At 41.6% G+C, this 12,262-nt stretch overlaps 1 protein-coding gene across 3 annotated transcripts in view; it reads left to right on the top strand.

Moving 5' to 3' along the window:
* The window catches only part of APOO (apolipoprotein O), a 76,289-nt gene that overhangs the window by 59,147 nt on the left and 4,880 nt on the right, over positions 1 to 12,262 (top strand). For all 3 annotated transcript variants that reach the window (XM_055269050.2, XM_055269051.2, XM_055269052.2), the window contains one exon: positions 10,997 to 11,061. In XM_055269050.2, the coding sequence (XP_055125025.1) occupies positions 10,997 to 11,032 (36 nt within the window). In that variant the 3' untranslated portion in view covers positions 11,033 to 11,061. The remainder of the gene's footprint in view (positions 1 to 10,996; positions 11,062 to 12,262) is intronic.

Genomic DNA, 12,262 nt, shown 5'->3' with positions numbered 1-12,262 from the left:
GCTGAGGCAGAGAATTGCTTGAACCCGGGAGGCAGAGGTTGCAGTGAGCCGAGATCGCGCCACTGCACTCCAGCCTGGCCAACAGAACAAGACTCCATCCCCAAAAAAAAAAGGAAATTACCGATGCCTTTCAAGTCTTCCATGGGTCCCCTCACCCCCAAGTCTCCCCAGAGGTAACCATTATCTGGAATTTTATTTCATTCCCTTGTTTTTCTTTAAACTTTTCTTCCAGTTTAACCATATATGTATGTATTCTGAAATACTATAGTTGAGCCTGCCTGTTTTTGCCTTTATAAAAATACACCAAATTTAAGTCTAAATATACATATTTTATATATGTAAGTTTATCTAGATGAGTCTTACTACATATTATTTTGCAACTTGTTTTGTTCCCTTAACATTTTGTTTATGGATTATGTATGGCAGTAGTGCATTCATCTTCACTGCTGTAGACTATTTTCTTTGTGTTGTTGTTGTTATTGTTTTAATAGACGGAGTCTCACTCTGTTGCTCAGGCTGGAGTGCAGTGGTGCAATCATGACTCACTGCAACTTCCGCCTGCTGGGTTCAAGCAATTCTCCTGCCTCAGCCTCCCGAGTAGCTGGGACTACAGGCATACGCCACCATCCCTGGCTAATTTTTATATTTTTAGTAGAGACAGGGTTTCTCCATGTTGGTCAGGCTGGTCTCAAACTCCTGACCTCAGGTGATCCGCCCTCCTCAGCCTCCCAAAGTGTTGGGATTACAGGCATGAGCCACCACGCCTAGTCATATTTTCTTTATGGGAAAATACCCATGTTGGTGGCTCCTTGGGTAGGTTTCAGTATATTACTATTACAACACAGCATGGCTTCATAATTTGTGAAGAATTTTTCTAGACCAGGGTTCCTGATTCATAGGGTCTGCATATCTTCAGTTTTGCTAGATGATGCCAAGTAATTGTTTCCATTTTTGCCAGTCTGGTGACTTTAAAAGAGTTTTTCATTGTGGAGTATATGTATGTGTATGTGGCTTTACGTTATTTCCCAATTTTCATTTTGAGAAAATTTCAAAACTACAGATCAAGTGCAGGACTAGTACAATGAATATACCCTTCACTTAGATTCACTAACATTTGCTGCATTTGCATAATCTATCTTTTCACCTATGCATGGTGTTCATACACGAGTATATTTTATTTTCCTGAACCATTTGAGAATTAATTGTAGATATCATTGCATTTTCCATCTGTATCTAATTCAGCATGTATTTCCAAAGAACATGGACATTCATTTATATAATCACAATACCGTTATTGTACTCAGGAAAGTTGACATTTCATTATTTACACAAATGTTATCTAATATATAGCCCATGTTCAAATTTCCCTAGTTGCCCCAGTAATGTACTTGTCTTAAATAACTTTTGATTTTTTTTTTCGAAATGGAGTGTCACTCTGTCGCCCAGGCTGGAGTGCAGTGGCGTGTTGTTGGCTCACTGCAACCTCTGCCTCCTGGGTTCAAGCAATTTTCCTGCCTCAGCCTTGCGAGTAGCTGGGACTTCAGGCGCACGCCACCGTCCCCGGCTAATTTTTGTATTTTTAGTAGAGATGGGGTTTCACCATATTGGACAGGCTGGTCTCAAACTCCTGACCTCAGGCAATCCACCTGCCGCGGCCTCCCAAAGTGCTGAGATTACAGGTGTGAGCCACCATGCCCGACCTTTTTTTTTTTTTTTTTAAGTCTCAATCTACAGGCTCTCCTTCCATCTTTTGGAGTTGACTTCCTTACAGTTTATCTGTTAAAACAATCTGGCACATTTCACCTATAGAGTTTCCAGCAGTTTGGGTTTTGCTGATTACACATTTATGCTATAGTTTAACGTGTTCTCCGTACTCCCTGCACATTGGAATCAGCTGGATCCACAGGCTACTTGATCCAGATCCTGTTTGATCCTTTTGGCAAGGCTCTAGATCCACGTAGGCACATAAGTCTGGTTTTTGCTTTGTTTTTATTGGTTTTAGCAGCTGTAGATGCTCAATGCCTAGACCCATTGAATCTTTGGCGGATAGAAATGGTGATATTGGCTGGGCGCAGTGGCTCACATCTGTAATCCCAACACTTTGGGAGGCCAAGGAGGGTAGATTGAGATCAGGAGTTTGAGACCAGCCTGGCCAACATGGTGAATCTCCAGCTCTACTAAAAATACAAAAAAATTAGCCGCACATGGCCAGGAGATCGAGACCATCCTGGCTAACACGGTGAAACCCTGTCTCTACTAAAAATACAAAAAAACTAGCCAGGTGTGGTGGCGGGCGCCTGTAGTCCCAGCTACTCAGGAGGCTGAGGCAGGAGAATGGCGTGAACCCAGGAGGCAGAGCTTGCAGTGAGCCGAGATCCTACCACTGCATTCCAGTCTGGGCGACAGAGCGAGACTCCATCTCAAAAAAAAAAATTAGCCGCGCATAGTGGCACATGCCTGTAGTCCCAGCTACTCAGGAGACTCAGTCAGGAGAATTGCTTGAAGCTGTGAGGCAGAGGTTGCAGTGAGCCAACATCATGCCACCTCACTCCAGCCTGGGTGACAGAACAAGACGCTGTCTCAAAAAAAAAAAAGAAAATGGTGATATTTTACTTCCATTGTTTCATTTTCTCATATTAGCTGAAATATTTTGATAAAGAACCCCTTCTCTTATCTACTAGTTACCCAGTTATAGTTTATATAGGAAAAACAAGATAATTACTTAAGTTTTTTTCTCTTATTTATCCAGTTTCAAAATAATGAATTCATTCCCTTTCCTCAGAATATCACCTGTTAGTTTTTCTTTAAAAATATCAGCCAGGCACGGTGGCTCACGCCTGTAATCCCAGCACTTTGGCAGGCCGAGGCGGGTGGATCACCTGAGGTCAGGAGTTCGAGACCCACCTGGCCAACATGGTGAAACCTCGTCTCTACTAAAAATAAAAAATTAGCCAGGTGTGGTAGCATGTGCCTGTAGTCCCAGCTACTCAGGAGGCTGAGACTGGAGAATCACTGGAACCTGGGAGGTGGAGGTTGCAGTGAGCCACGATTGCATCACTGCACTCCAGCCTGGGCGACAGAGTGAGATTTCGTCTCAAAAAAATAGGGCCAGATGCGGTGGCTCACGCCTGTAATCTCAGCACTTTGGGGGACTGAAGTGGGCAGATCACGAGGTCAGGAGATCAAGACCATCCTGGCTAACACGGTGAAACCCTGTCTCTACTAAAAAGACAAAAAAATTGGGCATGGCAGCACATGCCTGTAGTTCCAGCTACTCAGGAAGCTGAGGCAGGAGAATCGCTTGAACCCAGGAGGCGGAGGTTGCAGTGAGCCAAGATCCCGCCGTTGTACTCCAGCCTGGGCAACGAGAGTGAAACTCCATCTCAAAAAAATAATAGAAATAAATAAATATATATATATATATATATATATCTCGATGGATATATATATGTATATGTATATCTCAGTGGATATATATGTATATATATGTATATCTCGATGGATATATATGTATATATATGTATATCTCGATGGATATATATGTGTATATATATATATCGATGGACATATATGTATGTATGTGTGTGTGTGTATATATATATATCATTATAGGCTGTGCACAATGGCTCACAACTGTAATCCCAGCACTTTGGGAGGCTGAGACAGGAGGATCACTTGAGTCTAGAAGTTTGAGGCTGCAGTGAGCTATGTTCGTAGCACTCCACTCCAGCCTGGGTGACAGAGCGAGACCCCGTTTCTTTTCTTTTTTTTTTTTTTGAGATGGAATCTCGCACTGTTGCCCAGGCTGGAGTGCAGTGGCACGATCTCAGCTCACTGCTAGCTCCGCCTCCCGGGTTCACGCCATTCTCCTGCCTCAGCCTCCCGAGTAGCTGGGACTACAGGCACCTGTCACCACGCCTGGCTAATTTTTTGTATTTTTAGTAGAGTCGGGATTTCACTGTGTTAGCCAGATGGTCTCGATCTCCTGACCTTGTGATCCGCCCACCTCGGCCTTCCAAAATTCTAGGATTACAGGCGTAAGCCACCGCGCCCGGCTGAGACCCTGTTTCTTAAAATAATAAATAAATTAAAAATCATTATGGGTTTATAGATTTAAACATATTTGATGGTTTTGAATGCTTTGTAATTCTTGGTCTTATTAAAGTTCAAACTGTCCCGTTTTGCTAGTGGAAGTTGGCTCTGAGTCTTCTTGACATGACCCAAGTAGTCTGCGATAGTTACCTCACTATCTAGCATGTGAAGATGTTCCCAGAATTTCCCATCGTGGTTTTCATTTACATTGCCCTGATTACTAATGAGGTTGAGCATCTTTTCACAGGTTTATTGGCTTCTTCTTGAAATGCCTGTTCATGTCTTTTGGCCACTTTTTATATGGGTCATTTGTCTCTTATTGATTTATAAGGGTTCTTTATTTTTTTCCTAGATATTAATAGTTTTGGCCAGATGTTTGCAGATGTCTTTTCTCAATATGGCTTGTCTTTTCAGTTTTGGTGTCTTGATGATCAGAAGTTCTTCATGTAGTTGATTTATTGACCTTTTCCATTATGGTTTTCACTCTTTGACTCTAGGAGCTTAATAAAAGCATGAAATATTTATTGATTGTCCATTGCCAATCCAAAACCCTTTCAGAATAGTCCTAACCCAAGGTCTCAGTATCAGAGATGAAGGCCAGTTGTGGGTGTCAGTCCTCAGAGTCACAGATGTCTCTTTTAGAGTTGTCTTTTTTTTTTTTTTTTGAGATGGAGTCTTGCTCTGTAGCCCAGGCTGGAGTGCAGTGGTACAGTGGTGCGATCTCGTTCACTGCAACCTCCACCTCCTGGGTTCAAGCAATTCTCCTACCTCAGCCTCCTGAGTAGCTGGGATTATAGGCATGCGCCACCACACCTGGCTAATTTTTGCATTTTTAGTAGAGATGGGGTTTCACCATCTTGGCCAGGCTGGTCCTGAACTCCTGATCTCAAGTGATCCACCCGCCTCAGCCTCCCAAAGTGCTGGGACTACAGGCTTGAGCCACTGCACCCGACTAGAGTTGTCTTTTTTTTTTTTTTTGAGATGGAGTCTCGCTCTGTCGCCCAGGCTGAAGTGCAATGGTGCCATCTTGGTTCACTACAACCTCCGCCTTCTGGGTTCAAGCGATTCTTCCGCCTCAGCCTCCCAAGTAGCTGGGATTACAGGCATTCACTGCTATGCCTGGCTAATTTTTTTTTTGTATTTTTAGTAGAGAGGGAGTTTCGCCATGTTGGCCAGGCTGATGTCGAACTCCTGGCCTCAGGTGATCCCCCTGCCTCGGCCTCCCAAAGTGCTGGGATTACAGGCGTGAACCACCGCACCTAGCTTAGAGTTGTCTTATAATTAGCTAAACACAGCAGTATGTCTCAGTAAATATCATATTTTAGTTTTTCACTAGCTTTTTTTTTAATGCAACAAATTACTATCACAGAATTGTAGAATGACTGCTAAAGGCCAACATTATTTAAAGGGCAGGAAATTAATAAAGAAGCGTAAACCTGTTACCAACATGAAAACTGAGCAGAACTTCTAAAGCTGAGCTGTTAATAGTTTTATTCAGGCCCTTGCTGGCTCAGCAGGAAAATGAAAGGGAAGCACCAGCCACCACCCTGAGTAAACATGCCCTGCTTTTTCTTCCTCCATTAGAAATTCCTCAGCTCTCTAAACACGGCAAAGTTTGGCTGAAAGTAAGTCATGTAGTTTTAAAATGTTCATCTTTGAAGTAAGCTAATCACAGAAGGACAAATACTGCATGATTCTACTTGTATGAGGTATGTAAAATAGTCAAACTCATAGAGGCAGAGAATAGAATGGCGATTGCCAGGGATTGGGGGAGGGAGAGATAGGGAGTTGGTAATCAACAAAGTTTTAGTCAAGCAAAGAGAATAAGTTCTAGAGACTCCTTGCACAACATTGTGCCTATAGATAACAGTACTGTATTGTACGCTTAAAAATCTGCCAAGAGGGCAGATGTCATGTTAAGTATTCTTACCACTGTATTTTTTTTAAATGACAGCTTGATGGGTTTTCCATAAAGTTATGAATTTGTGCTCTTTGTAATTTTTTGCTGTCTAAAATTCTAAGAACTACAGGTATTAGGAAATGATTTTGAAATGATTTTTTTCTTTCTTTTTAAAAACACCATTATTTAGCAAAACGAAAAGTTAGAAATCCTGAATAATAATGGTCATCTCCTCCTTAGAAAGGAATTCACTGTTGGTATCAGTGGGCAGGATACAGCATTGTCTAGTGGACTAAGAGGAGCGGGAGCACCAGACTCCTACCCCACCTCTGCCTCTTACTAGCCCTGAAACCTTGGGAAGTTACTCCAGCACTGTGGGAACTGGCATAGTACCTTCTGGAGCTGTTTTGAGGATTAAATAAGGTTATCTATGTGAGGAACATATGAAATGGCTGGACTCTAGCCACATGATAGTCATCAACCACCACTCATGTGATACTGCACATTTTCGCTTCTGCCTGGGAAGATAATGTCCACTGATAGAAAACGGAACCATACCCTGTAGTCAGGAGTCCTTATGTCATTGTTTTAGTTTTCCATTGCTGCCAAAATAAATGACTGCAAATTTACAGGCTGAAAGTAATGCAAATGATTATCTTAGTTCTGTAGGTCAGAAGTCCAATTCTAAATCAAGGTGTCAGGAGGGTTGCGTTCCTTTCTAGAGGCCCTAGGGGAGAATTTCTTTCCTGCTCATTTAGATTGTTGACAGAACTCAGTTCCTCGAGGCTGTAGGACCAAGGTCTGTTTTGCTGGCTGAGGGCTGTTTCCAGCTTCCTTCCTCTGTTGTCGAAGCCTGCAGCAAGTCCTTTGCAGGTCCCCCTTCTGACCCCTTCTTCTGCCTCCCTTTTAGACTACAGGCACTCATATGCTTGAATCAAGCCCACCCAGATAATCCAGGATCATCTCCCTATTTTAAGGGCAACTGATTAGTAAACTTAATTCTAATGCAACCTTAATTTCCCTTTGCCGTGTAAGGTAACAGTCACAGGTTCCAGAAATAGAAGACATCTTTGAGGGGTCATTATTCTGCCTATCTCATCAAGTGAACTAGAATTGTGTTGGGGTCTTTAACAGGTCATTTATCCTTACCTTTTATTTTCTTCATCCAAAAAATAAAGTGGCCTGCCATATAGGATAGATAATGTTTATTGAGCACTTACTTGCTGTGAGCTTGGCCCTTGGCACTAAGCTCTTTGCTCAGGAAGAGTCTTTGAGGTGGGTTCTATTATTATCCCCGTTTATAAGTGAGGAAACTGCATTTTGGAGAAGTTAAGTAATTGTTGAAAATAATTCAACTGGTGAGGGAGTCAGACATTTCAGTAGGCTGCTGTACCTCAAAGGTTTGGCTGGCAATCAGCCTTCACATGGCAGGCATACTAATTAGAAATCAGTGTCTTGATTTTCTTAAAAAGTTTCGGTTTTGCTAGCAGAAATTGTCATTTGTGCCCAGGCACAGTGGCTCATGCTTGTAATCCCAGCACTTTGTAGCCCGAGTCAGACAAATCACCTGTGGTCGGGAGCTGGAGACCAGCCTGGCCAACATGGTGAAAACCTGTCTTCACTAAAAATACAATAATTAGCTGGGTGTAGTAGTGGGCGCCTGTAATCCCAGCTACTCGGGAGGCTGAGGCAGGAGAATTGTTTGAACCCGGGAGGCAGAGGTTATGTGAGCTATTGCGCCACTGCACTCCAGCCTGGGTGACAGAGGGAAACTCCTTCTCAAAAAAAAAAAAAAAAAGAAAGAAATTGTCATTTGTGTTCATGGATGTGGTAAGAAAATAAAAACTGAAATCAGATATGTATTAAAATGATTGAGTTACAAAATATTCTAGATAAAACTTTCTCTGTCTGAAAATGCAAAAAAAATTGATTTCTGGCTTGTGCTAAATCACGAACTGTTTTTTGAAGTCAGAATATTGTTTTGTCTGAGATAATGGAGTTCTCTGCCAAGAGAGATCTGATTTGTGATAGGGTAGTGGATGGGCTCAATATTTTTTTAATGAGATATTGGACTGTGCTGTTTTGTTATACTATAAGTGATATGTAACCAAACAAGAAAATTTTCCTAGCAACAAAGTTGTTTTCCTGAATCAGAAGAATGCTTTTGTGTGCTCATTTTCTTATTGTCCAAAAGATAAAAAAGCTTGTGAATTTAGCATCTTATTTTTTTGAGATTGAGGTACTGGCAAGTATAGATAATAGAATGTATAAGAATATCATTGGAAGTATTTGGCAAGCAGTATGTTAATTCAGACCTAAACTATATTTAGGTAGAGAACTAACTTGTTTGTTTGTTTGTTTTTGTTTGTTTTTGAGATGGAGTTTCGCTCTTGTTGCCCAGGCTGGAGTGCAATGGCGTGATCTCGGCTCACCGCAACCTCCGCCTCCTGGGTTCAAGCGATTCTCCTGCTTCAGCCTCCTGAGTAGCTGGGATTACGGGCATGCGCCACCACGCCCTGCTAATTTTGTATTTTTAGTAGAGACGGGGTTTCTCCCTGTTGTTCAGGCTGGTCTCCAACTCCTGACCTCAGGTGATCCACCCACCTTGGCCTCCCAAAGTGCTGGGATTACAGGTGTGAGCAACCGCGCCCTGCCGAGAACCACCTTGTTTTTATGCCAGACCCAATTGTTGGACATGATTATCTCACTGGCCCTCATAAGCCTTTTTTTCTCTCTTCTTGTTCTTCATTAATCTGGTGAGGGACCCAGACATTTCAGTAGGCTGCTCTACCTCAAAGGTTTGGCTGGCAATCAGCCTTCACATGGCAGTCATACTAATTAGAAGTCAATGTTTTGATTTTTTTGAAGTTTTAATTTTGCTAACAGAAATTATTATTCGTGTTCATGGATGTGTTAAGAAAATAGAAACCCAAACTTTTTTACATTCATCAGATCTTTAAGTTCTACCCCATTCCATTTGTTTGTTTGTTTTGAGACAGGGTCTCACTCTGTTGCCCAAACTGTAGTGCAGTGGTGCAGTCACAGCTCACTGCGGCCTCAACCTCCCTGGCTTAAGTGATCCTCCCACCTCAGCCTCCTGAGTAGCTGGGACCACAGGCATGTGTCATCCCACCTAGCTAATTTTTATATTTTTTGTAGAGACAGGATTTCAGCATGTTGCCCATGCTGATCTTGAACTCCTAGGCTCAAGTGATCCACCCGCCTCGGCCTCCTGAAGTGCTGGGATTACAGGTGTGAGCCACTGCCCCTGGCTTTCCATTTGTTTATGCAACAAATACTTGAATAGTGTGTGCTAGGAGGCCCTAGGGATATTGTGCCCTCATGAAGCTTACAGATTAATGAAAGACTCAAACATGAAAGAAAGAATTACACAATCAGGAAGTACATGAGTGCCATGAAAGGGAATAGAAGGTTCTGCTAAACTGAAGGACAGGGTACAAAGAAAGCCTTGATGTAAAGGATGAATAACATTTAGCTAGGCAAAAATTGGGATTGACTGGTCTCGGTCAGTGGGGTGTATTTTGCAAAGGTCTTGTCCCAGTAGGGAGTTTGGCAATTTTGAGCAACAGCAAAAAGGCCTCTGGGGTGTAGGTGGGTGTGTGTTCACATATGGGTATGTGTGTTCACTTGTGTGCATGCATGTGAGGAGGCGGGGTGGGGAGTGACTCTGGAGGAGGAGAAGGGCACAGATTCTCAGTGCTGTAGCACTCTTGTTCAGAGCATCAAGTAGACCTGAGAATTGTATGTTGATCATTGGTCCACCAAGCAGTTCATATGGCCTTGTTTCCCAGAACTCCATCATCAAGTGGATGTGGTGACCATATTACTTTATCATCAAAACCAGGATACTCTTTTTTTTTTTTTTTAACTTTTTTTTTCTTTTTTTATGTTGCCCAAGCTGGTCTTGAATTCCTGGGCTCAATGGATCCTTCCGCCTCGGCCTCCCAAAGTGCTGGGATTACAGGCGTGAGCCAACATGCCTGGCAAACCAGGATACTCTTGAGAGTGAAAGGGGACACTATTAATTATGCTGGGACAACGGGTATAAAACAGTACTTATAGACCAGTTCTCAGCCACTCCAGGGAGCCCCAAAGTTGCCTAGAAACCGTGCTTTGAAATGACAGGGTTAGTCAGGTGCTCCTACTTTCTCACCTTTTCCCCTTTCTTCACCCATGAATGACTCTGAAAGAGGGGCACCAGGAGAAACTGCTCCAAGTCTATACAACAGAATCTTAGCCCCCATGGCCTGCCCAGCTGCAGCCTCCTGTTTTTCAGACTGCCGTCTGATCTCTGACTATTAATGTGTTTTCAGAATTAAAGTCTAAAAAATGTGTAGAAAAGAAAGTAAGGCCTTAAAAGTTTAGCACATGAACTTTTCCCACTGGAAGCTTTTCCTACACTGCTTGTTATGGATTACATGACCTACTTATATGTTCCCGGACGGCCACTGGACAGAATGGGTGTGGTCTAACTTCTTTCAGAGTAAACATGTTTTGTGGATTGGCCCCTATGGTGGATAATGGTGAATAATGCATGGAGTAAATACCTACAGGAAGCCTTCTCATAGGTGTAAAACCTTTATTTCAGGAAATAAAAGAGGAAGATATATTGATTTTTTAAATAGAATCAACTGTTTGACTGAATCTGCATAATGAGGATTAATGGAGCTTTATTTCCTGCTCTCTCTGTCCAAGTCACTCTACAGCAGGGCCCTCAGAGAGCCCTAGTAACTTCTTCAATTTACTGACAGATGGATCACTTTTCAGTATAATAATATTTAATGGTCAGCAACTGTGAAAATGTGGGATCTCTTTGTCCTCCTCAGCCTTTTTTCAACAACCCCCCAAGTCCTCAGTAAAATGGTTTGACCCTGTCCCCCATAATAATTTTTAATGTTCATGTTCAGCCAAATACTCAGGACACTAAGGAGTTGCACTGTTTCTTTTCAAACTGCATTCAAGCTCTTTCTTTTGTTTTAAAAGCCAGGAAATGTGAAGAATTCACCTGGAACTAAGTAGAAAACTCCATGCTCTGCCATCTTAATCAGGTAAAGAACAAGAAATCTCTGTGATTATTTTCAGCATTGTGCCAGCTGAAATGACTTGTCTTTAATTAATTAAATTTAATTAATTATAACAGTTTCAACTTGATGTGAAAACATAAGGGTCATATTTTCTTGCATCTTTTAATTTCTGGGCTTAAATGCTGTGACTTATTTATTTGTGTTTGTTGCACTGATGTTACCTGGGTTTTTTAGACAAGCTAGAACCAGACAGTTGGGTTTTGTCTACAAATGTATTTCAAACAATTGAAAAGTGTCATTATTCCTTAGGTTTTTTTTCAAACAACACTTTATTATAGTAAGTACACTTGTATTTATCTAATACCCAATGAACACTGGAATGCATGACTGTTACAGAGAGGCTCAAAACACTAGTTATATTGTTTGTGTATACATGAAAAATTGTATAATAGCACTTGTGATTTCCTGGTAATTAGAAGACTGTAATTGAATTTGGAAACAACCTAGATATTCAACTACAGGAAAATGGCTTAATTATGGTATATCTGTAAGGAGGAATATTATTATTCTGTTTCTACAGTATTTAATTGCATGGGAACATGTGCACAATTATTGTTAAATGAAAAAAAGGTAGTGTGATATGTTTATAGAGGGGATGAAGCCAGGAGATACGACAGAAAGTGTGTATCTTTCAGTGGCATGATGATTTTTATATTTTTTTCTTCTTTATAACTTTCCATATTTTATAAATTTTCTGCAATGAATATGCATTTTATAATCAGAAAATTTTTTGAAAATTGGTGTTACATTTATTGTAAATCATGGCCCCTACTTAAAATTTATGAAAACCCTGAGTTTGAAGGGTCTTTTTTCCTCAAGCTTTCTTTATATTTTTGGAGACCCAAAGAGTCACATAAACTGAGAATTTGAGAGTGGTTATCTGGCCCAACCCCCAGCCTCAAGCAGACTCCCCTGAAGCCCTGTATGTTCCTCCTTTTACACCAGCACTGATGGGAAACTCACCCCATGGGGCAGCCATCCTGGGACAATTCTGATTTTTTGGAAGCTGTTTCCTCTGCTAAGCAAAAATATGTCTCCTTAGTGGTCACAGAAAACAAATCCAGTTCCTCTTTCACAGCATAGCCGTTCATACAGTAACCCAAAATCAGTATGTTCTCAGATACAAGCTATTACCCGGGAAGCTTGGTAAAAGGCAAAGGCCACC

Source organism: Symphalangus syndactylus, chromosome X (assembly GCF_028878055.3).
Source record: "Symphalangus syndactylus isolate Jambi chromosome X, NHGRI_mSymSyn1-v2.1_pri, whole genome shotgun sequence".
NCBI lineage: Eukaryota > Metazoa > Chordata > Mammalia > Primates > Hylobatidae > Symphalangus > Symphalangus syndactylus.
Note: the sequence above shows the minus strand (reverse complement) of the source record. Positions and strands in the feature narration are given on the sequence as shown.